Below are 27,220 nucleotides of genomic sequence, written 5' to 3' on the forward strand. Positions count from 1 at the left end.
GGAGTAAAACTTAGGGCCCGTTCTCATACGATTATTTTAAGTTAAGTTCAGTTCAACTCCTAATTTCTTTCTCTTATAAAATATTCATTTAAGTTAAGTTAAGTTTAGTTCAGCTCAGTTTAGTCAATGAGAACAGACCCTTAGTGGTATTTGGTAAAAAAACTCCAATTAACAAAATCCTTAAAAAAAAAGGGGAAACATATTCCTTTTGGTTTCTTACCGTAAATAGGCGATTATCTTTGATGCAGTGACACAAACAAAATCCAGAAATAATCTCACTTATTTGGATACACATCTTTCTACAAGGAAATAAATCCTCTTCTACAATTCACTTCTAATCTAGACATGACACCTTGAACAATTCCACAGCACATAATCCACTAAAGTAATAAATTTGTTCCCACCCAAAAAAATAAAAACTTTGATTTCTGCACAACATCTTTGTCCTGTTCTTTTAAATTATAAATAAATATACCAAAATTCATGTCATAGGAAAAAAAAAAAAAAGGAACCCAAATACAAAGTACTCTATTTTGTGCTCAGTTCAAATATTTTAAGTGGGGTTGTCACAAAATTAATATTGGTAATTGGTAAAATTATATATATTTGTGTTTATGTTAAATTACATGAAATGAAGCTTAATTTAATTTTGTTGTTCATTTTTTTTTCAGAGAAATTGCGTTGATTCGAAGAGGAGAGGACTGAAGTACTATAAAAATGGAGATGATTGGTATGAATATTGAGAAACTTGTGGAAAATCAATTTGCTGCAACGATTGCAATAGTAGCAGTTTCATCAATCGTATTGGTGATATTGTTAGGAAAATCATTTGTAAATGGAGGAAGGAATTTTTCTGTTTCATCTCAAGGTCCTCCTGTCCCTAGTAAGTCCTCATTCTTAATTTTGTATTTAATTGCTTAAATCAATAAAAAGTTTGCTTAATGTTTGATCTAAATTGGTTTATCAAATCTTATAAATTTATTATTTTTCAGTCACTTGCATTTTGTTGGACTCCTATTCGACCGTTAATATGAATGCCCATTAAAATAAGTTTGATTCACCCCGCCCGGTGGCTCTCTAAATACTAAAAAATTAAATACTAAAAAATTAAAATACGTAGTAAGTTCGATGATATTTAATTTGACAATGTTGTCATTATTTTTTTATTTAAATTACTTTTTAAATTAAATAAATGCACATTATGTTGTACAATATGGTTTGCTTTAAAAAAAAAAATGTTGTACAATATGGTCAAATTTAATACGGCGATTTTAGGAGATCTTTGCATCGATTCTCATCACCACCAAAAAAAAAAAAGGACGTAAGTACTGTATATGTCATACAACTCTAAGTTTTCATCCAAAAAAAAAAAAAAAAAAAAAAAAAAATAAATAAATAAAGGAAAAAAAAAAAGAAACTCTAAGCTCTAGCAAAATATTTTCGGCAAGTGATTTTTTTATTTACCTTGAAGAGAAAAATGTAGAAATGATTATTGATTTTTCAGGAGATATGGCCATGTGTCATTCGATTATTGATTTAGTAGCTAAGTAGATGGAGTATCTGGGACCATATAAGTCCTAAAGAATGTTGTATGATAAAAAAAAAAATTTGGAAAAGAGTCATAAAAGATAATGACATTTTTGTTTTGTAACCCAAATTTGGATTTTTTTTTTGATTTTTTCATTGGTCAATTCATTTGTGTTGAATTTGATTGATATTTTGGCAAATTAAGTATGGAACCAATGGTGGTGATGCAGAGGTTCCTGGTCTTCCTTTACTTGGGAATTTGCTGCAGCTCAAAGAGAAGAAGCCTTACAAGACATTCACTAAATGGTCTGAAGATCACGGTCCTGTTTATTCGATTCAACTTGGTTCTTCTCATTTGATTGTGCTTAGTAATTCAGATGTCGCGAAAGAGGTAGTTTTCATACATTGTCATCATCATCATGAGACATCATCTTATGCTTAACTCAATCAATCAATCATCTTATGCTTAACTAATACATTTTTTTAAATGTTTCAAAAAAAAAAAAAAAAACATTTTCTACTGACCAATTCTGTGCCTTACAGCATATGTGCAAATTGTTAATGTTTATGGTCGTTACTAATAAGCTATGCATAGATATGCTCCATTTAACTTATTTGGCACATTTTTTTGTATGTAATGGTTGATACATTATGTGATCAATACAGTAAAAAAGGATTTTATCATGTCTTGGTCTTTGGGGTATGCTAATGTTTATCCCTAAGGGGTACTTGTTTGATGGTTTATGACTTCGCAAGAGACACATAATAAACACTCTTAACAGTTATGTAGTGTAATCTGTAATGTGATGATTTTGTCCATTTAATTAGAAAGAGGGAGAAGAAACAGAACTGTCTAGGAAGGACGATAAACTTTATCTTAAAACTTCCTGTATGAGTTGTATCAATCAAGGGGCTGGATGTGTTTGGTTAAGGCCGTTAACAGTAAATTAAGGGTGGGAAGGAGATTGTTGAACAAGGGGCTGGATGTGTTTGGTTGAAGCCATATCTATGTACTTGGTGGTATCTTTGTCTCCTTAGACTGGGTGCTTTCGGCATTCATATTGCATTTTCTTAAGGCCAACTTTTTTCTACAAGCCTTTTACTTCTTTGAATCCTCCCTCTTCCTCCTTTTCTATCTGTTTATGCAGGAGAATAGGAACGAGATTTCTTTCACTCTTTAACTTTTTATTAAATGAAACTTAGTATTCTGTAGAGGATCAAAGCAAATCTAGAAAAAGGTATAAATTGGAAGGCAAAACCCCTTTTTAAAACCAGGAAAGCCTTACCCCAAGATGGGGTGTCCTCTCTCGAGCACAAGCACAACACATGACTCGGCTTCACTAAGAATGGACCCCAAATCCTTCCCTTTGAAAAAATTGAAATCTTAATGAAATTTGATTTCATAACTGTTCTCCAGCAGTAGATATAAACAAGATAACTTCCACACATCCTATGTATTTATCTATGATTTTCATTTCACAATTTAATATTTTAATTAATCCCCACTAGACAACTTATCCGTCTAAAATTTTCAAGTCTTGCAGTACAATTTGCCTAAGATTCTTTATTATAGCAGCATCGACATGACCTTGTCATGCCAAAGAACATATCTTTTGAGCTTCGTATTCTTTTGCGTTCTACTCCCTGACAGCCTGCAGCTTGTAGCCACCAAAACTCAAATGCAACTAGGAAAAAACTTCACCGAAAAAATTCTACTGATGTCACATTTTTAAAACAGTGAGCGATAGTTTCAGGTGTAAATCAACATTCTAAACTGATTGCATCATCACAAGTAATCAATACCTTCAGTAGGAATTTGATTTTTGTCAAACCCAAATAGTTGCCAGCTAAGTAGCTGATGAAAGTATGTTTAAGCTGGTTAAAACTATTTCAAACTATTTCAAATAGTTGCCATGAAAGTATGTAGTCATGGCCTCATGGGCACGAGGGAAAAAAACCCTTTAATCTCAATGTCTCATACAGTCATACATTCATACCCAGTACCCACATATACTAGTGTAATGACTAATGAGCTAACGCATTCTAGGAATAAACCTCCTTTTTAATCTGTCATAAGCATCAGCAAAAGTGCTCCTTATCTGGCATATAATTTTCTAATGCCATGAAACACTTGATGGGGGTCTACAATCTCACAAATCTGATCCATCTACCCAATTTTAGCTTTAAAAGCCAGAGTCCGAACTTATTTACTTCATTTTTTCCCCCTAATAGGTTGTAGGAATATCGTCAGTAATTTCAGGGTAGATGGAATGTATCTTGCAACTTTAGTGGTTGCTACTCTTGCACAAGCAACATTATATACTAAAGAGCTTTTGTAAATTGACACCCTTGAATTTTGTAAATTGTTAAAAGCCAAGTCTCTGAAAAGAAAATCTTTAATCATATAAAGAAGGATTTTCCAAAATATGTTTGACGAGTAATGATCTTGTGAAAAATATATTGAAGTATATCCTTGCCTCCTTAGTTTTGGTGCTGTTCAGTCATATCTAGCATCACATTGATTCCCTTGATTTTAAGTATATAGTTGTAAAAATGGGCTTCTGTCTTTATATGCACACGTGTATTTTAGCCACATGCTGTTAGGCAAGTTTATTAACATTTTTTCTCTCTTTCTCCTTATATTTCAGGCTATGGTTACCCGCTTCTCATCTATCTCCACCAGAAAATTGTCGAATGCCCTTAAAATCCTTACCTATGATAAATGCATGGTTGCAACTAGTGACTATAACGAGTTTCACAAAACAGTAAAGAAATACATTATTTCTTATCTATTGGGCTCAAATGCTCAGGTATTGTCCTACCTTTATTTTGAAATTGGAAGTTGCTCTACAAGTTTTTAACATATACATTTATCTGAAAATTTGTCTCCATGCCTAAACTGCAGAAGCGCAGTCGAATAATTCGTGATACCATGTTGGACAATGTAGTAGGCTTCTTCAATATGCATATAAAGAGCCACCCCCTTGAAGCAGTCAATTTCAGGAAAATATTTGAGTCGGAGCTTTTTGGGTTAGCTTTGAAACAAGTAAATCACTGTTTCTCTTAGTCAACTAAGTTGAACATGATTTTGGCATATGATCTAATAGTGTGTATTAGATTGGCATAAAATGACTAACAAGTACTACGTGAACAGGCTTTAGGACGAGATGTGCAGTCTCTTTTTGTTGAAGAGCTTGGAACTACCCTGACAAGAAATGAAATATTTCATATTCTAGTTTTGGATATGATGAAGGGTGCAATTGAGGTCGATTGGAGAGATTTCTTTCCCTACCTCAAATGGGTTCCTAACAATACAGTAGAAGCAAATATCAGAAAGTTGGATTTTCGCAGACTAGCAGTGATGAAGGCGCTCATTAAGGAGCATAAGGAACAGAATAAAGGCAAAAAGGTATTTCGTTTGAAAGAATTATCCTGAACTTTTATGTAGCTCCTAAGTTTTATCCATCGCAAGTTGTTTATTAAATTACAAATGGTGCAAATCTAAACAGGATTTCAATTCGTATCTTGACTTCTTGCTGTCAGAAGCAAATACGTTGACAGACACTCAACTAGCTATGCTGCTCTGGGAGCCAATCATCGAGTCTTCTGATACCACTTTAATCTCAACGGAATGGGCCCTTTTTGAACTTGCCAAGGATCCTGAGCGACAGGTTGTTCAAGACAGACTTTCATTACTGATATAATTCTATCATTTCAGCTAGCTACTCATTATCTAATTTGCATTCATTTGGTGAACACAGGAGCGACTGCATCAAGAAATACAAGCTGTTTGCGGCTTTGATAAGATTACAGAAGAACACTTGTCTCAGTTGCCATATTTGTCGGCTATTTTTCATGAAACTTTGAGGAAGCACAGCCCTGTTCCCATTATTCCTATACGATATGTGCACGAAGATACTGAGATAGGAGGCTACCACATTCCTGCTGGAACTGAGGTTTGATTTCCTCCATGACCTTATATTCAAGCTTTGTTTGATTGGACAGAATGAATAATATATTTGTCATGTAAAGTCCTGAATGATTTACATTATTGAAGTTAGAATTGTGATAAAGCCATGAGGGGATGTATGAGGGCGAGGGTGAAATTGAACGTCCCCTCTCTCACAATGGAATGTTTTTTCCTTAATTGGGTGGATAATTTAATTCCTCTAACCTTTCGGGTGAGCAAAATGAGAAAAATGGAGGAAATTTTTATTGCTACCCCCTCCTTCTCCCCCTGAAAGGGCCCAACCCCCTAAACTCTTTCAATATACTTCAAGTACCCTCAAAACTTGGACATGGGGTATGGACACTAGACACTTTATTGGGGTAAAATAAATGGAAAAATTTCGACAAATATATAGCTGAGTCTGAAAGCAATTAGCTTCTTATCTGACTATAAACTGTCTTACGCAGATTATAGTGAACCTCTATGGATGTAACAGAGACAAAAATCAATGGGAAAATCCTGATGAGTGGATTCCAGAGAGATTCCTAGATGACAAGTATGATCCTCATGATCTTTACAAGACCATGGCTTTTGGAGCAGGCAAAAGGATCTGTGCTGGTTCGCTTCAGGCCATGTTAATATCTTGCACATCCATTGGTAGATTGGTGCAAGAATTCGAGTGGAAGCTGCAGCCTGGGCAGGAAGAGGACATCGACACTGTCGGTCTCACCACACATAAACTTCATCCTCTGCATGCCATCATAAATCAGAGACGTTAAGTAGATCAACTCAGAAAATTTTGCTGCCTGCAGGAGACATGACTGGTTTATCGACGAAGTAGACAGATTATCAGGTGAGAAAATATATATCTACAGACAACAACTTATGGTAATAATCATCGAAAGAACTTTATAATTTATAGATATAAAGCAAGACTATTCTCAGCTAAAGGAATGTTATGTCAGTTTTTAGTTTGTTGTTCTTTAATATGTTACAACTTAAATTGTCTCCTGTGATCCTGCCTGGAATGAAAATGTGTTGCATATACTTCGCTCCTATGGTTTATCTTGTTATATTGTTAAATACGGGTCTGGGCCGCACCCGTCACGAGAGAGTGCAAGTCCACCAATCTACAAGACCAAGGAGGTTTCACCTCAAAACCATATGGCAATGAGTGGAGTAGCCCCTTAGCCTTATATAGTGGTGGTAACTCTTGAATTCTTTCAATGTGGGATTCCATTACCATTACACGTCTACACTCCCCCTTTAGTCTTTTTAGTGTGGGCAAGAGAATACTCACATGTGGGTTGTTCATGGGCTCAACATATATTGTTTCTGTAATGTCAAACAACCGAGGTTGAAATCTAACAAACATAATCTAATAGATTGAGGTAAGCCCAACAGTATGAGCCATATAAAGTATTTTTGATCTGTTTTGTTGACAGATTTTTGGGACTGTTAATTTGTTACTTTGTTGCAACTTGCAAGGAAACAACTAATTTCTCCATAACCAAGTATAATGTCCTAGTATTTTATACATTGAATTTTGAGTTTAGTATAGGCCTTGTTTCGTTTGATGAAAACATTTTTAACGAAAAATTAGTTTTTATGGTAGATAAAATTTCAAGGAAAACCACAATCGCAAATTAGTTTAACTTTGTTTGGTTCATTAAAAGAAAAAACTCTGGAAAAATAAAAAATAAAAGTGAAAATTGTGAGGATAGATGAGACAAAAGTAAAAAGGCTGTGTGGAGGGATGAAATGTGTTTTCTCTTATTTTGTAAGGAAAATGTTTTCTATCGTTAAAGATGCAATTTTCCGCCATTGAGAAAATTGTTTTTCATGCACCCTTCACAAATCAAACAAAAGAAAATAGGAAAAAAAAATAGGAAATTTTTTTTCCATGAAAATATTTTACATCAAACGGCCATAATGTATGAATGAAAGTAAAGAATATGTTCTTTATTTTCGAAAGGACAAAAAAAAAAAAAAAAAAAAAAAAAGAATTCTCTATTTCCAAATTTTTTCCCTCACGGTAAAACATAACTTATGGAAGTAGCTGTTAGTTGTGAACTTGTGATAGTAGTTGTTAGTTGTGAACTTGTGATAGTAGTTGTTAATTGTGGAGTTTTGTTGATAGCTATGCATAGCTGTGAATAAGCTAAGCTACTAAGATCGAGTTTGGCAAAAAAGTTGTTGATTATTTGTAAGCTTGTGCCTTCTCTTTCAAATAAATGCACCAGTTAACCTTTTGCATCATTGATTTGTTTTAGTTTGACCATAATTTTTACCGGTTATGTTACTTGGACTCGGGTATTCATGTCTAACATGGATACGTGTCCAAGTGTCTGACCCGACTATTCTATGCAAAATTTCCACGATTTTGAACTAATAAAATAAAGTGTCCAAGTGTCCCATTTATGTCCGAGTGTCGAGGGTCAAACACAGGTACATAAGGTGAAATAAAGAGTTTGAGCAACATAGTTTACTACGGAGTAGTATATTAAAAACAGTTAGTAGTAAACCTGAATAAGCTAATTTATTTTAGATTCATTTTATATTTTTTGCTATCCACTTTTCATAATTTTTGTTAATAAACTAGTTTATAGCCCAAGCCTTGCTCCAAGTTGATACTTAAAACATAATGTTAGTAAAAAAAAAAAAGAAGAGGATTTACAGAGAATAAATCTCTATTGTTTGGAATTGTTGATGCTATTCCCTTTTTTTTTTTTTTTTTTTTTTTTCAGGCTACATTATTATTTTTATGCTTTGATTAGTTTACTTTCATAACCTATTATTAGGTAATATGGTAAGAAGTGTGATCTTAAATCCATGATGTTTGTTGTACAAAACTTGTAAGATGTATTTTTCGCATTAATAATGACATAGAATAATTTGCTACAATGCTAGTAGTGACGTGAAATATAAACATTTTTAAGAATGTTTTTTTGATAATGTATAAAAGTACAGATAATTAAAGTATGTTTAAATTATGCATTGACAAAATGACAAGTGTGCAAGTCAAAATGATGCCTTTAAAAAAAAAAACAAATCAATTCATTAATAAATACGACATCTACAAATAAAGTCTAAATTAACAAATATGTAAAATTGAATCAAATAACGGTGTCCTTCATCAAAGCTACGATCGCTAAATGGATCATGCACTGTTGGGTTGTAATAGTTTGTTTTACTGGTGGTGGTGGCGGTGGTGGTTTTTGGTGGGTGGTTTTCTTAGGTGGGCTGGTAGATCTGGGCTAGTTTGTGTGGGTTAGGGTTAGGTGGGTAGGGGTTTTGGTGGTGTGGGTGGTGGAACGGGACGGGTTGGGGGATTGGTGGTGGCGGTGGTCTGATGTTGGGGTAAGAGTTTATTTGGTGGTTGGTGGTGGTTGATACGCCGTGCCGTGGTGGCGCGGCGTTTTTTTTTATTTTCTTAAAAACTGTTTCCGACGGAATTTACAATTCCGTCGGAAATTTCCGACGGATTTTCCTGGTGCTGGAAAACCTCCTACGACGGAAAATCCGTCGGAAATTCTGTCGGAAAAGTGTTTCTGACGGAATTTTCGTCGAAAAAAGACAAATTTCCTACGAAAGGTTTTCCGACAACCGGTTACGACGGAATTCCGTCGGAAACGGGTTTTCCGACGGATTTTGGGGTGGTTTCGACAGAATTTTTCCGTCGGAAATTACTCTTTTTCTAGTAGTGATTATTGGTGATCACTTGAATTAAAATCATATTAAACCTAAATCTAATTATTTATTATCTTATTAGGCGAGATTTCAAGTACAAATTTCCTTTAATCCCGCAAGAAGAGGGCGTGATCAAGCAATAATAATATATCATGAATAATAAAACAACATACGATTAATATACAATCAACATCGAAACATTGTTAGTAGTAAGATCCTAGGCATGCATGATACTGAACAGATTAATAACAAATCCTAGCATGTCACTAAAAAAGAAATCAAAGCATTATCCTAAACATGATATTAGCAATTAAAATAACACCCTAACATGACACTAGAAATCAAAATAACATTTTAAGCATGATTTCTACTCCAAAATCAAAAGAATAATTAAGTAATTAAATTACATACTTTGATGCCTCAAATTTCTTGTTATTTAAACAATACACTCGCTAGTAAACTTCACGAAAGTTAAATTAATAAAGTAAATAATAAACTAAATTATTTAAGAACTGAAATATAAATTTGGGACAAAACCCTCAGAACTATCAACCTTTTACGCTAGGTCGAAAGGCAACATCGAGGATGGCTTAGAGTATTCGAATCTCGCGAATGAAGGAGGTATTGTGATTGATTTGGGAAAGTATCAAGGATGTGTTTAGGCTAAGGCTAAGAACATGGATGTTTAAGAAAGAGAATTGATGATGGTTATTGATGGCTAGTGTCCATGATCTGAAATGGGGAAAGTGACCTCTATTTAAAAGGAAAAAAGAGAGTCAAAGCGATAAGAAAAGATAAGAGTTCTAATCGGAATAAAACTTCTTTTGACGCGACGCGACAGGGTTGTCACGCCATGCTAAGGGCTGATGCGCTGTGTCAAGACTGTCGCCGTGCGATGGTCGTGCAGTTTTGCGGTTTTGTTTCATTTCACCCAAATATCTTGTTTAGAAATAAAAGTTTTCATCGTTTTGATTTACTCTTCACACTTAATAAACACCTACAGAGTGTTTCAAGTAATGCACCATTTTCAAATTTAGTAGATTTTGTCAATTATGAAAATTTGACATCATTAGGTGCTAGGTAATTAGTTTACAATTGAATAAGAAAATCTTCTAAGTTTGGAATAAATCATACTCCCTTTGTCTTAGAATAATTGACACAATCAAACTTGGAACATATGCCTATGCACAAAAGTACAAGACCTTAAATATATACTCCCTCCGTCCCTTTATTACATGTTTATATTCCTTTTTGGGGTGATCAAAATTAAATCCTGTTTCTATTTATAGGTTGTACTTTTTGCCAAAATTATTCTTGTTTTGATGCTTTGTCATCATTTTTCTTATTCTTTTTTGTACTTTACACCAGTTCCCAATACTTTCTCTCTCCTAATTCTCAACCACCTTTTTCTTTCTTTCTATCTCTCTCTAACCCCACATGCATATTTGTACTCTCAATTTTTAGTTTTAAGGAATCTTTTAACTTTCTTAATTTCCGTGCAAAATGAGAAATAGGCATATAATAAAGGGACGGAGGGAGTATAATTTAGTAGAAAATATTAAAAAGTTGATGATATGAAACACTTAAGGAGAAATTGTCACTAATCCCAACTTTGCTCCATCCGCCGATATTAATCCTAACTTCAGCTTATTCCCTATCACTTTCAACTTTGCACCCTGTTAATTTTTATCACCCCCAACCGGCCATCCAACCTGATGTAGGAGGTTACCAAACACGTGTTAACATGTGATATGCTCGAAAAAAATAAATAAAATAAAATAAATTTAGAAAACAAAATTAAACCCTAACCCTTACCACAGCACGTGGTAGCCCCTACCTCCTCCGACCCACTTCCATTCCCCCTCTATTCCCCTGTCCATTTCCGGCAATCGCCCCCTCCTACTGCTGCCTCTAGTGGTGGCGGTTGCTGCAACCACGCACTGTTGCTGATGCTCGCTGTTGCTACTGCCATCGGTTGTTGCGATAGCTGCGGCGACTGCTGCTAGTGCCGCCTTTGGTGGTGGGGGTACAACGCTGTTGTTGCGTCATTACTGTTGATGTTGCACCACCCTCGATCTCCCTTCCCCCTTCGTTTCTGCTAACACCTCATACCCATCCAACTCCATCAACGATCACCCTCAATCTTCCTTCCCCCTCCGTTTCCGCCGCCTTCACCGTCAGTTTCCGCCCTCATTAACCTTCCCCGTCGAATTCTGACCAGAACCCTTTCATCCCCTTCCAATTTTGACATCTACCAACCCTTCCCCCACCGTTTTTACCCCTTCCATTCCTTTTCACGCGCGGATTCCGCCCTTCCTTCTTTTCCTTGTTCAATTTCGACCACCCTGCTGCATTCTCCGTTGAACTCCGGCCACCCCCTCCCCTCCACTCCCCGATTTTGACTATCTTTAACGGTGGTCGTTTTTCTTTTTTAATTTTGGGTTTTTTTTAATATTTTTGTTTATTTAAAAAAATTGACCAATCACGTGGTGACACGTGTGCAAAAAAAATCTAATTCACAAATGTTAACCTGATTAACCGGTTGCAAGTTAGTTGGGGATGATAAAAATTAATAGGGTGCAAACTTGGGAGTGATAGGGAATAAACTGAAGTTAGGATTAATATCAGCAGATGGAGCAAAGTTGGGATCAATTGTGGCAATTTTTCCAACATTTAATCAATAACCTATTCAACAACACATTTCATGATAGTTTTTATTTTTTTCAAACGTTACTAAAAAATTAAACTATGATCCATGATAGTGTATGAATAGTGAAAAAAGTCTTAATGGATCAATTATTATGAGGCACGTTGAGGATTTTTTATTTAAATTATTCTGAAATGAAGTGAGAAATCATTTTGCATATTACAAAGTACTATGTATTACAATAAAGACGTCGAAGATATAACTACTTGTCTTAAACACTTTTTCAAAAAAACTTCTATAGTTATAAGACTTTACTACCTTTCATTATTTTGAAATACTAGTAATCTATCAATGACATAATATCATAGGAATGGTAGTTAAATTCAAATGGTTACATGTTTAATATTTAGCAATTACAATCATCGGTTTTAAAATTGAAATGTTGACATGAATTTGAAGTACATGTCTTTGCCTAAGCTTAGAGGACTAGAGGAGGGTGCCACATGTCACAACAACTCTCTTAAGAATGCTTCTTTTTAATATATTACTAGGTATCAAAAAAGATTGTATGTATCACAGTATTTGTATAAGAAATAAATATGTATCAATAAGGATTCATAATCAAACAATAATATCAATACAATTATGAAAGAAATCTGTATTGATATGGATTTTATTAGTATCTTGAGTGAAAGAAATCTGTATTATTGATATGGATTTTATTAGTATCTAGTGTGAATGAAATTTGTAGCAATACAGATATTTTGAGTATCAAATAGGATCAATAGAAATTATCTTTTCACACCTTTATCTTTTAAGTGTCATTTGATAACAGAGATATATACATGCATATTTTTAAGTCTGTACTCTGTACATGTTATAAATATATAAGTGTCATATACTTATAGTTGCACCATTGCACAAACAATTTCTACAAATTCCACCTACATATTACTAATGGCAAACCTTCTCTCGGATTGCATTAATGCAAATGAAAAAATTGTGGAAAAATATGTATTTCCACTAGAAAGGAGACCACGTAAGTTTGTTGCTCTAATACAATTGTCAAAAGAAAATGAGTAGGTTTTATAATATGCAATTTATTTAGTCACTCCATATATTAGTGCATAAAAGTCAGTTAATCAAGCAACTTGTGAAATTGACCTTTGTGTGATTCATGGTAATCAAATTTAATTGAATTTCGATCATACACCTTTTGTACATGTATAAGTGTTAGCCTAGTCTAAGTTTCATTTTGTGTCTTTCAGCTATTTCCGGGAAAGTCGATGTTCCTATTATTGATCTTCAAGTAGAGAATTCAGCCAAGCATATTATGAAGGCTATCCAAGACTTTGGTTTATTTCAGGTTCATACTTTGATTTTGATAATAAGATATTATTTAAGCTATATATTGATCATAGTTTTTTTAGATTAATTATATATAGCAAATATAATTTTTAATTTATTGCCTTTTTCCCCAATGGAGTAGGTGATAAATCATGGAGTTTCAAAAGACTTAATCAATGAAGCATTTGAAGTGTTCAAGGAAGTATTTGAGTTATCTCCAGAAGAAAAATCAAAAATTAACATGGAAGAGGACTTGAATCAGTTTTGTAGAATGTACTCAAGTAGCTATAACTTTAACAATGAAAAGTTTCACTATTGGAGGGATGTTTTGAAGCACCATTGTAGCCCTTTGGAGGAGTGCATTAAGTTTTGGCCTCAAAATCCCGAAAATTATAGGCAATTAACCTTTTCATTATTTACAATCATTTTCAAAACAATTATTATGCATTACTATATTTAATAGCGAATTTGGTGAGTTAATTTCGTTTGTGTGTGGTTTTATTTTGATGTCGATGTTTAATTTGGGTTTATTTTAGGATTTCGTTGATTGATGTTTAGTTTTTATGGGTTGATTTTTGTGGGTTTATTTGTGTGAATTTTTGTGGGTTTAATTTTCTACCATTTTCAATTCGTGGTGTATGTTTGTTAAATTTTGTGTGTTTATTGTTTTTTAACTTTATTTTTCATCAATGTTTGTCACTTGTTAATTTTTGTAGTTTATTTCGGTTTGATTTTTGTGGTTTGTTTTGTGTTGATTTTTGTAGATTGTTTTTTTTATTTTATTTTAAGGGTGTTTTGGGTGGTGGTTGGTGGTGTTGAGTGGTTTATGGCGGCGGTGGTAGGTGGAATAGGGTTGTGGTGGTGGTTGGTGCTAAGTGGTTTACAGAGGCAGTGTTGAGTGGTGTTGGGTGGGGCAGGCAGGGGGTGGGGTAGGCAGGGATTTTAATTTTTTTTTTAATTTTTTTATTAAAATTACCGATGGCCAAAAGCCATCGGTATTCGATATATACCGATGGCTTTGACCATCGGAAAAAAAAAATCCGATGGCTTTTGCCATCGGTATTTAAAAAGGTACCGATAGTTTAAAGCCATCGGCAAAACCATCGGTATTAAGATTACCGATGGTTTTTCCATCGGTATTTTCGATTTTACCGACGTATTATCATCCGATGGTTTTTTACCGATGGCAGCCATCGGTAAACGAGATACCGATGGTTTTTTACAATTTTACCGATCGGAAAATCGATAATTTCTAGTAGTGTATTTTTGAAAATTACAGGTAAAATTTATGAAATTTGACAATGAGAGAATTATTGATGAAATTAAATTACATGATTTCTTAATTGTTTTCAGGGGGATAGTAGGGGCATATGTCACAGAATTGAAGGATTTAGGTGCAAGGATTTTGGAGTGCATATCAGAGGGAATTGGGCTAGAAAAAACATATTTTGCAAATGAGCTAAGTGCAGATAATATCTTGACTGTCAATCATTACCCACTTTTTAAGGCTTTTAAGTATAAAGATTTCTTTAAGGTTTACACAAGTCATGATGGGGAGAGACATGCTATACTTGAAGACTTTGGTTTTAAGATTAAACCTTGAATTAATGATAAAACTCTCTAAATAATGCAGTGGATATCAGTATTATTTATTGGTACAATGTATCCGTTTTTTTTTATATATATTAAACAAAGAAAAGGTGAATTGTGTATTCATCACTATTATTATTAAAATATATTGATATGGTTTTTTGGGTGGTTATAGCAAGTACTCTCGATAAGGGTAGGAAAATAGGTCGTTACTAGCTATCTCCTCTGAATCAAATAACGTTTTTAATTTTGAAATTAACCTTAAAATGATTATAGTGCCAAGTTCGGAGTCGAATCACTAGGATTAACGGACAAAGATTCTAGTCAATTAAGGCGATAAACAAGGTCAAAGACAAATTGGAAAAGAAGGCCCAACAATTATTAAATGATTAACAATAAAGACAAATTAAAGCACTAGGGATGGAGGCTTTGAACCGTAGTAATGATTTCAATCAACCAATTGTACATAAATGATCATGAGGTTAATTAGGGGTAAATAATACAATTAGCTCATTTTCGTACAATCAAACATGATTGTTATCCCAACTTAATTAGTTCACTCCCACACAACCAACCTAGCATTAACATGGATTAATTTATACTCTCAATTGACTCAACCCCCGCACAATCAATGAAGAGCATGATAATAATCAAATGGACGCGTAATTAGCGAGAAAGACCGTAAGTAATTAAATAAAGTCATCATCTATATTCACAAATTAAATAAAGTCGTCATCTATATTCACAAAATAAATATCAATCACAAACTAAATACAATCAATCAATTATATAACATCACTCTTCATCCCCTTCCGTAGCTAAACATAAAACCTAACATATATAAGAAAAAAAAAAGCTCATAGAACGAGGAGAAACTAGTAACACGAGCAACAATACTAAGCATTATTATGAACAAATAAGCTAACACTAAACAAAGATTATCAACTAATCAACAAATAAATTAACAACCTAAACACAAAGATTTAACTAATGTTAACAAGTAAATAAAAGCAATAAATAAGAGGAGAGAGAGAGCGAGAGAGCGAGAGAGAGAGTAAGAATGCTCAATTTTTTTGACAAGAAGGCTCACTGATAAATGGATGATTCTTTAAATTGATTTTATCATCTAATAATTTTTCAAATGTTCTGTCTTTCTTTGATTTTCCTCACTTTCTATCTCTATAAACCTTAAGCTAATCCTAAAAACTTAATGTTGAAGCTTAAAGGTTTTGATGATGATGAACTTACTAAAATAATTAATCTGATACTCCGTACAAATTAAACCACAATTGTTATTTTTTTGTTTTTGTGAAATGTGAACACAACCACAATTTTATATCCATTTTAATAGATGATTGATCCTTATTAATTAGTTAATCATCATTAGGCATTACAATTTACATTAATATGTTGCTATTACTATTTTTCTAAATCAATCGCCATAACATTTTATACTTCATTTCATTAATTATACATCGTATGAAACTTTTTAACTCAAGTATACCTTATTATATGTAAAATAAGATAATCTAAAGTTGGATTAGCAATAGAGGCTTATTAAACTGATGCTGAAAAATAGGCAAATTTGTAATTGAAGTTGTCAATGCCTTTTCATATAAATTATCTCTATTGATGCTTGAAAGTTGGCGAGATCGATAATGCTCTTGCCTGAATATAACTGTTTGGCAATAACTTCTACAACATGATTAAATTGATTATGATTTATTGCAAATTCTAATAATTTTGAGTTAAGTATAAAACAAGGGACTCAATTCTTGCAAAATATGGGGAAAGGGGACTCTATTTATTTTATAGAGAGAAAAGGGACTGGGCTAGAATGGGTTTGGGTTTTCGGTGGGTTCTAATTAAATAAGGGAAAGAATTGAGTCCCCTTGGTTAAAGAATTGAGTCCCCTTGGTTAAACAATTGAGTCAATTTGGTCAACTAAAAAAAAGGAGTATGTTTTCTTTTTTTTTTTTTTTTTTTTTGGTAAATATTTTAATTTAAGACCAATAAAAAAAAAAGAGTTCCTTACTCTTTTTGGAACAAAAATAAAGCATAAAATTACAATACTTTGAATGTTTATTTTCTTCATCATCTTCATTACATCCTCGACCTTCTAACTCCACATTTCTCTTTAATTAAAATCATGACCATCTCATAAACTAACTCTGACTCACGTGGGCTGTCAACCAACCTACCACCTAATATAATTACACCCATCCACTTATTTATAGTTTGGGCATATTAGAAATCTCATAAAAGGATGCTTGACTTTCTTAGAAACTCTCCTTAATGACCTTCTTTTGCAATATACACTAGGCTTATCGATAATTTTTTTTTTAAAAAAATAAAAAATAAAAATTTAGGGCCCTACAAGCCTTCACTAAAATTACGATGTGTGCTTCTACTACAAATGCAAGACAAATAAGCTACAAACCAGAGAGATGAAGAACATTAAAAAATTATTAAAAGAATATTTTTTTTGGATAACAAACATTAAAAAAATTTCAAGAACAAATTAAAGTTTTTGTATTGTTGTTGTACTTTCTTAATTTCAAACAGCCATATTTTCAAAACAATCCGCAGAAATTATTAATGAATGGATTGAATTTGTCTGGTTTAATCAAGGCAATAATGAGGGGACTTAATTCTTCTTGGGTTAAAGGTGAGTTAAGTCACCTGAAAATACCCCCTAACACCAAAAATTTAACCCTAGTCCCCTTTTCCTCTATAAAATAAATAGAGTCCCCTTTCCCCACATTTTGCAAGAATTGAGTCCCCTGTATTATACTTAACTCAATAATTTTTTTCATGAATAATGGACGTCAAATAATTTAGTTGAAAGTTACTGTGAAAATTTTTGCTCACCACTTTGGCGCTAAACCTCCTAAAATTTTCCCTCCCAACAATTCGCTTTTTACTAGTATGTGCCCGTGCTAATGCACGGGTTAAAACTTATGATAGGATTAAAAAAAAAAGGAAAAAAAAGTGAACTATTTGCAAAAGACATACATGTATTGATTTTTATCTATTTTATCTTAACATGAATTTATTTGTACTTATTATTAACTTGTATGTAGACATATTTTCGGTATAATTTGAACTCAAGTAATCTGAATCTATAATATAATTTAAGAGTCACTCAATGAGGTTGCAACAAATCCCCAACCCTGAAGTAAGCATTTTTATTGAGCTGCAAAAATGATCGCGGGTAACGCTATAAATAATGGGGAGGTTTTTTATTTTTTATTTTTAAAGAAAATTTTCAATTAGTTTGATAAACCCGCAAAATTTGTATGGTATTGTATATCATTTTTTTTAATCTTGTATCTATCTATCTAAACTCAATTTTTTTTTACGATATATCTATCTAATCACAATAGTTTTCAATACTCTGCTTAGATTGAATTGTTAAATTATGATAATTTTTGTGAATTCTTATTTACTGTACTGTATTGTTCATATAATATGAAGTAGGGCCTGTTCATATTTACTTAATTTCAGTTTAGTTCAGCTCCAATCAGTTTGGTTCAGCTCCAATCAGTTCAGTTCAGTTCAGCTCCTAATTTCTATCTCTCATAAAATATTCATTTCAATTTAGTTCAGTTCAGCTCCATTCAGTTCAGTTCAGTTCAATTCCAATTAGTTAAGTTCAGTTCAATTCAGCTTAGTTCAGTAAATGTGAACAGGCCCGTAGTAATTAGAAAGTAGGCCTCTATTTTTACAATGAAGCAAAAACATTTTTTAAAAAAATCTTCCACTTGGCTTCTTCCTTCAGAATGATTGTAAACCACTCTGTTTAATTGTGAATAAAATAATAATGCTGATCATAAACGCAATATAATAGAGATAGATGAGCATAAAAATAAAACCAATATAAGGTGAAAAATTGACATTAATCTAATCTAGGAAAAATGGAAAACAAATAACATGTATTGGTATTGGTTGTAGACTTCGGCCGTTCGACAGATTCATAATTCATACTAATCCTCTACACTGGCAAAATCAGAAAAAAAAAAAAAAAAAAATTAAAGCAATACATAAATAAATTTGATTAAAAATATACTCATAAAAAATATTAACAGTGCCAAAAACTATAAAGGTGAAAAGACGGTAAAATAGGAGGAAACTTACCGAGTTGCATTCAACTGTATCAAAAACTACAAATCTTAAACTTTTAACTTTTTAAGCTAACTAAAATACTAAATATCTGTGTGAATTTACATAAAACTAAGAATTATGTAATTAGACATCGTAAACTCGTCATTTATATAAAAGATACTACATACTTGTATAAAATATCAAAGTGTCATACTTTTATACTTCATTCTACTAAGTTACCTTTGGATTTTCTATTGATATGGGTGATTGAGAAAAGTTGTTCTGTAAATTAAGCATTATAGTGGTGGGGCGGCCTAATCTGGAAAAGAACCCCTACTTATTTGATGGCGAGCCCAACTTCAATTGTCACACAGGTAATTTTAGTACAGGAATGATAGTATGCATATGCAAATGGGGGAAATTTTAAGAAATTATAAACTATGAAAGAGGTGAAAAGAATATTATAAAGAAAAAAGAAGATATTAACCATCATTTATTTTGATTTTATCAAAGTATAAAATCCCAAAAAATTGAAGATGTATTCAGTTAATGGATTATTTTTGCAGTTTTATCATTAATCATTTCATGGTAACTGCTACTTGCTACACGCCACACATGTAATTAGGCAGTTTTTTTTGGTTTTTTGTATTTTTTTGAAATTTAAATTAGTTTATTTTGTTGGAGGGATTTAGATTTAGGTGGGATTGAATGAGAAAGCAGGATTGGGTATTTGTTGCAACCTCATTGAATCAACTCTGAAATTATATTATAGATTTTTGGTAAGGGATGAGTTGTCAATCTCTAAGTGGTTGTCTATATATGGGCACTCACATAGACTAAGTCTATGTGTATCACCTCCCTCACATTGGATTTAAAGGTCCAAAATGCCCCCTAAAACCCCTAAAGACCATGTGTTGGGCACGAAAATAAAAGAATCTAAAAAATTAAGATTTTTTACGGCAGATGGTAAAAACAATTTTGAATTTTTTATTTGGTTGTAAAATAAAACTTTTAAAAGTTTTAATGGTAAAAAATAATTTTTCTGATTTTTTTTTTATTTTTTTTTTGTGGTAAAAGTCAAAAAATATATATATTTTTTTAATTATCAAACTTTATTTTGTACCCACATTCCCCAAATCCTGAATCTGTCATTGTTTTGAAGGCAAAGATTCTAGGAGCTTTATACTCCCTCTGTCTCTTGATATAAAGCCTCTTTTGGTTTTTACGTGGGAATTGAGAAAGTTGTAAATTTTTTAAAACTAATGATTAAAAGTAGATATGTGGAGTAAAGACTAAATACTGGTCCCTGAACCCTTGTATTACGATCACTTTTAGTCCCTGTAAACTCTTTTGTGCCCTTTTAGTCCCTCCATCACCCTTTTTGGTGTTTGTCAGCCAAAAGTTGAGGGACTTTGATGACTAAGCAAGAGTTTAGGGACCTTGAGTCAGCAAAAAAAGTTTATGGATGTTGAGCCATCATTATAGAAGAAAGTTTAGGGACGTTGACAAAGCAAATAGTTTAGGGACTTCAACCTTTAATGTTCCATCCATTACACAGTAATTGAACAATATTTTTTGCAGAATAAAAAAACTAGTTGTTAACAAAATTAAGGCTTATAAATATTCTTATTTCATTCATACAAAAAAAAAGTTGTTGAACATCCAAATAATTTTTGATCCATAAAAGTGCTTCCATTGAATCAAGAACTCAACTCCAGGTACCTGTAAACATAAAGTGTAACTCTTTTTTAATTAATGTTCATTTTGTTAGCTATATATACATACTAATAATGTCTTAATGAATTTTGATTTGCAAGATGTCTTCCTATTCAGAGGTTCTAGTGGCAGTGGGGGTAGAAGGTGTCATTGTGATTTACATGTGTCAAGATCAAGGTCTTGGACAAGAGATAACCCAGGCAGGAGATTTTTTGCATGCCCTGATTATGATGCTGAGACCAACAGAAGGGGCTGCAAGTTTTTTAAGTGGATTGATGAAAAAGATCAGACTGAGTGGCAGAAGGATGTCATCTTAGGGCTACTTGAAGACAAAAAAAATGTTGTCTAATGAAGTCAAAGAGCTTAAGAAGATGGTTAATGAGGCAAACACATATGCAAGAAAAATGACCTCAGAGTGTGTTATGCTGAAAATGAAAAAACCTAGACTGTGTGTATGTGTTAAGTATGAAGTGTGGGTTCTTTTTGCAGTTGCTACATGTGTTGTGTTATTAGAAACATGGCCAACTAAATGTAATTGCTTGACTTATCATGGAATGTAATTGTAAGACTTAATATTATTAATAAAAGTAATGAAGTTACCTCATTTGATCTTGTCTCTAATTTGCACTTGCTTTGTCTTAGCTAAGTCTTGCAATGCTTGTGATGAAATTGTATGTGAAGATTGAGATGCTGCTTCTGGTTGTGATTGAGAGTAGGAATACACAATTGTGATTATTCTACATCTTCTCTAGTTAGTAAGCTAACAAAAGAACCCCTTCTCCCTAAATTTTCAAACAAACGCCTTCCAGGTTCATGGTGCTCTGTATATATTCTTATGAGTTTGTACTGTAGAAGTAAGCTCAGAGATGGATCAACAATATTCTTCTCAAAAGAAAGGTACCTAATCCCAGAGTTAAAATCCTTTCTAGGATCTAAGTAATGGATCTTAATAATGTCAGTGTACCACAAACCATCAATTAAAGCCTTCACATAGTCAGCATCTACAGTTTTTGGAATGTCCTCAAACACATTTATTTACCACCAATGTAAAATGATTCACTACCAATTTGCCATTCACCACCATGATGTACAACCAAACAAGGTTTTAAGTCCATAATCTGGCATTAACAAGATATACACAATGTTTAACTTGCATATATAATAAAGTAACATAATAAAAGAAATCAGGAGAGATTGTATAACATCAAAGTAAACAGAACAACACCATTCATTTCATTCATAATACCAAAAATTGTCAATTACATTAGATTATTCATTAGGCTTCATTGCACTATACACTTCCATCAACCTAGTTCCCTAAATGAAGCCTAATGAAACTGATCAGATCACACATTGTCATAGCAGTGACATACCGAAAAAAAAAAACATCATGAATGTCACATTCATCCAACCTACATACATTCAAGCTATGACAATGGCAAAAAACAACCTAAACCCTAAAACTAAAAAAAAACATCATAAAAAGCTTAAACCTAGCAGCTCCTAACACCAAAAACCAACTAGCTGCACATAGACCTCCCCCACCCCAATAACAACAGCCTATTGCTCCTCCTTGAACAAGAGGGTCGGGGGAAGCCATCGAAGTAGACTGTCATGTCCTTGTGGATCCAAGCATGAAAGTCGTCCCTCCCATCATTATAGATGAGGTCGTTGAGAATCCACTCGTTGACGGAGGTCCTGGGTCCGAAAAAAGGGTTGGAGCTGGGCAAGGAGGCGTGTCTTCCACCAAAGACGCCATTTCCTGCAAACCTTATCCACAGTATCCCGACTCCCCTAGTCAAGCTTTGGGAAGACATGGAGGGCAAGCAGATCGGGGTTGCTGAAAATAGGATGCACATCGGAAAGAGCGTCCATACCTAGGTAAATCAATGGAGTTAGACAAGAATTTTACCATGTTCAATACCTATTCTGTTTCCCTAACATCAAAACCCTAGAAATTCTCAACAAATTATACCTTAAAACACCCAAATTCTCACAGTCAGCCACAAAAAACCAAAACACACATGCAAAAAAGACGAAGATGACAACACAAACAACAAAAAACAACTTTAAAACAAAATTCGCCCAAAAAAACCAAACAAGCAAACAACTCTGCCAACAACACAATTACATGCAGCCGAATTAAAGAAGAAGAAGACAAAAAGAAATAATATACCTTCAGTAGATTGTAGCTGATCCAATTTAGCTTTCTTGCAGTCACGTTCGCAAGCACACTCCCACATTAATGGCGAAGAAGGAGGGCGAAATTTTTTTTTTTTTTTAGTTTGAAACAGATAGATGAGCTCTGTTTTTATAGAAAAGAGGAAATGATGATGTGAGGGGTAACCAATGAGGGGAAAGGTGAATATAAAGGCAAAACCCATTACACTTCTCCCGCCAATATCAGACAACGTAATGATGAATTACGTTTCCCAAAGTACAGCTGAGTAATTTTTTTTTAATTCAAATACAAATCAAAACGCTTCATTTCGATAAATTCCCCGTCCATTGGGCCACGTGGCACAAGCTCGTCCCTAAACTTTCCTTCATCAAGTCAATAAAATAATTAAGCTTGCAAAAGTAGATTCATTGAAAAAATATTAAATTAACAAAATCTGACTCAAAGTACCTACACCTTTTGCTTAGTCATCATTCTTAAACTTTTTATGCTGACTCAAGGTCCCTAAACTATTGCTTAGTCATCAAAGTCCCTCAACTTTTGGCTGACAAACACCAACAAAGGTGGTTGAGGGACTAAAAGGGCACAAATAGTTTTAAAGGGACTAAAACGGCACAAATACGATAGTTTATGGGCCGTATTTAGTCTTTACTCTAGATATGTGTATATGGGGTTAGAGAGAAATAGATAATAAGGAAAAAGTAGTTGAGAATAATTAAAGGATAGAGAGAGAAAGTGTTGGAAATTGATGTTCAAAGTACAAAAAAAAATAAAGAAAAAAAGATGACAACTCATCAAAAAGAGGGTAATAATGTCAAAAAAAAATATAACCTTTAAATAAAAAGAGACATTGTATTTTAGCTTACTGAATGAGGATTTGTATTAAGGGACGAGGAGAGTATTAGATAATACTCCCATTAATATCTATAACTTTATACTAAAGGCGAAATCAGGAATGACACATGTCATCTCCTAGTTAAGAATTTTCCCTCCAAAAGTTTTTTATTTTTTATTTTTTTGGCCAAAGCTTCTTGGAGAAGTTTTTAATCTATAACTTTATACTAAAGGTGAAATCAGGAATGACACATGTCATCTCCTGGTTAAGAATTTTCCCTCCAAAAGTTTTTTATTTTTTATTTTTTTGGCCAAAGCTTCTTGGAGAAGTTTTTAATACAAACTATACAATAATATTTCACTTCCTATTTGATATGTATATTCCATTTTTACACAATCAAACAAAGATATTATTTTTTTTATACAATATTATGCAATAAAAGTTTTCTATCTATAATTTTGTGATGTAATTCATAGTTATTTTTATTAGTCGTGTATATATCATCCTCTCTGTTTTCTTTAGTGTGGTAAATTTTTTAAATTTTTTTGTAATTATAGTACTTTCATCCTATTTTGCAATTATGTATAATTTTTTATAATTAAATAATAGTGTTAAACTAATGATAAGTATTAAGTTTTTAAAATTACCGTGCATGGCACGGGACTTAACCTAGTACCTATACTAAAGGTGAAACTAAAAATGACACTTGTCATAATCTGGTTAAAAATTTTCCCTCCAAAAGGTTTTTTTTTTTTTTCAAAGCTTCTTAGAGAAGTATTTAATTTAATACTTACTTTACAATAATATTTCTTTTCTATTTGGCAAGTATATTCATTTTTACACATTCAACAAAGATTTATATATTTATTTATTTTATGACGGGAAAAAAGTCATATAATACAATAATGTAATATTATCTTTAACGTTGTAATGTAATCCATGGTTATTTTTATTAGTCGTGCATGCATTTCTTCCTCTTTTTTTTTAAAGATTCAAAAAAATTGTAATTATAGAACTTTCATTCTATTTTACAATTTGATATTATTTTTTATAGTAAAATAATTGTATTAAACTAATGATAAATATTGAAATTACCGTGCATGGCACGGGATCTAGCCTAGTAATAAACTAAATTTGTATCACAAGTACTTTTAATGGGTAAAATATTGGTATGCATGTAGTACATTAGACTCATGATATGATGTCGTGCAAAGCCGGGCCGACAGCCACAGAATAGAACCTTCAAAGAATATCTTTTTTTTTTTTTTTTTGACAAAAGAACTGTCAAAGAAAAATACAAACTACAACAGAAAGAGACAAAATTAGAAATGAAAACACAACAACTGCCGTCGTCGAGCACAACCAGCTAACCAATGAGCCGGAGAAACCCAGGACCGAGGAACCTTACGAAGGTCGCACACCAAAAACGACTCAACAACCGCCCGCAATTCCAGAATGAGCCACCAAACCGAAATGTCCATTGGACCTGAACTTAGAAGCAAAGAAAGGAGGGTTGCACAATCAGAATGAATTCGAATCTTCAAGAAACCTTTGTGAACCGCCGCCTGGAGACCCCATAAACAAGCTTGTAGCTCAGACTGTAATGCCGACCCAGACAAAAAGGCCCTACTACCTCCTCCTAGAACCTCCGAAGAACAAAGGTCACGGATAACCCAACCTGCCCCAGCCCTACCAGTGGAGCAATCCCAAGCTCCATCAATTATCAAACAAACCGTGGGACTTATACCAGGTAAACCCCTCAAACACAACCATGGATCACCTGAAAGCACATGCGAACCAGGCAAGATCCCAATACAGATTTCTTCCAATCTTGAGACTGGACACAACGGTGGAACCAATCCTCAGCCAAACCTTCAATTGTCCTGGGCGACCAAACCGCATGTTTGAATCTTAACTGGTTCCGGGAAAGCCAAATAGCCCAAAGGATAGCAAATAAAGACATAATGCCCTTCCAAAATTTATGAGAATAAAACCGAGAAACGGTGTCAGCCAGCCAATCCTCGAACTGAGGGAACTGCCAAAGATCCCAAAAAACCCCCAACGCTCCCGACCGCCATAAAGATCTCACAGCAGGGCAGTCTCTGAACGTGTGCGACACCGCTTCCCACTCCCGATGGCAAAAGGCACAAACTGGGTCAACCGGATAACCTTGGGAATGCAGAAGGGATGCCATCGGAAGAGCATCATGTAACAGTTTCCAGCCAAACACTTTCCACCGAGGAAGAATAGGAAGCCGCCAAAACCTCCGCCACCAGGTTGGTGTCAACCGGCTACCAAAACCAGGGGCCACAGGAGACTGGCAAAGAAAGGCATAAGCCGATTTGGTGGAGAAAACCCCATCTCTGGTGAACTTCCAGTATACAAAATCATCCATTAGCCTCCCCGGCCGATCCAAAGAAAGAATCCTAGCAGCCGACTGAGAATCAAACAACCTATGAACAATCGAAGTATCCCACGCGTAAGAACGCGGATCAAGTAAAGAAGATACAAGAGTCGGTCTAACCGTCTCTGGCGGAAGATCCTTGAACTGAACCTGTCCACCAGGAGCCCAAGAATCCTCTAAAATACGAACCCGAGAACCCGAACCAACCTTCCAAACCAACCCCTTAGACAAAACAGACATTCCTGAGAGAAGACCACGACAACCCCAAGAAGGGCGAGAAACCGAGGACGCAACACCCCCTGCCAACGAAGGGTATTTAGCAAATAGTAGACGGGAAACCAACAACTGCGGGGATTGAATGAGACGCCAACTCTGTTTTGCTAATAAAGCAGAATTAAACGGTGCAAGACTACGAATACCCAAACCCCCCAGTCCTTTCGGAAGGTGCAACAACTTAGAAGAACGAAGAGCCATCCCACAACTCGATTGAGAAGATTTCCACCAAAACCTGGCTAACAAATTGTCTACCCGAGAGCAGATAGATTCTGGAACCTTCAAAGAATATCGATTTTGAATAACCAACCAACCTTCTTATGGTTATTTTCTAAATTAAAAAATCACCTTCGATAATTTTAGCATCCATAATCAAAGATAGTGTGACCAAAAAAGTTCTTGCTATTTAGTTTTAACATCAAAACATTCAAAAGAATATATTCCATCTCCTGATCAACCCTTTCTAAATATGTTTAATTTGCTTAACATCACAGCACCATATCCCCGAATCCCCTCAATTATAATAATAATATTAAAAAAAAATACTCTTCTATTTTCAAATAGATGTGTCATTTGACACAAAAATATTATCGGTCAATAAAAGTTTTATTTGTACACTATCTCCGTAATAACATTATTGTGTACGTAGAGTTGTAGAGGGAAAAGAAGTTGTGACCATCGATCTTAAATTGACAACGTGTTTTTATTATTTCACACAATAATGGCAACTATAATCTAAAGTATCAACTATAATCTATAATCTAGAATATGATTTTTTTTTTTTTTTTTTTTTTTTTTTTTTTTTTTTTTTTTTTTTGTTGAGAAGAATATGAAATTTATATTGACACAACACTAGATTGAGAATTTTTTTTTTATTTCTAGCTCTAGATTAGAAATCACACATACAATTTCATCAATATATATAAATAGAGAGGGAACTCCCCTAAACGAACAAAAAA

General features: G+C 33.6%; 2 protein-coding genes across 2 annotated transcripts; both read left to right on the forward strand.

Annotated features, from left to right (window-relative positions):
• Nucleotides 1-445: 445 nt before the first annotated feature.
• On the forward strand, nucleotides 446-6,481 carry LOC145608572 (ent-kaurene oxidase, chloroplastic-like). Its single transcript, XM_081664186.1, has 9 exons — nucleotides 446-583; nucleotides 672-883; nucleotides 1,758-1,918; nucleotides 4,176-4,337; nucleotides 4,433-4,573; nucleotides 4,682-4,936; nucleotides 5,037-5,198; nucleotides 5,289-5,483; nucleotides 5,944-6,481. The coding sequence occupies exons 2-9, from the start codon at nucleotides 718-720 to the stop codon at nucleotides 6,253-6,255; spliced, it is 1,554 nt and encodes a 517-aa protein (XP_081520312.1). The 5' UTR covers nucleotides 446-583; nucleotides 672-717; the 3' UTR covers nucleotides 6,256-6,481.
• Nucleotides 6,482-12,770: 6,289 nt separating this feature from the next.
• LOC145607002 (hyoscyamine 6-dioxygenase-like) lies at nucleotides 12,771-14,763 on the forward strand. Its single transcript, XM_081662798.1, has 4 exons — nucleotides 12,771-12,852; nucleotides 13,082-13,179; nucleotides 13,303-13,433; nucleotides 14,514-14,763. Exons 1-4 carry the CDS (start codon nucleotides 12,771-12,773, stop codon nucleotides 14,761-14,763), a joined length of 561 nt encoding a protein of 186 aa, XP_081518924.1.
• Nucleotides 14,764-27,220: the final 12,457 nt, after the last annotated feature.

The sequence above is a fragment of the Chenopodium album genome, chromosome 23 (genome assembly GCF_948465745.1).
Source record: "Chenopodium album chromosome 23, dcCheAlbu1.1, whole genome shotgun sequence".
Taxonomy (NCBI): Eukaryota; Viridiplantae; Streptophyta; class Magnoliopsida; order Caryophyllales; family Amaranthaceae; genus Chenopodium; species Chenopodium album.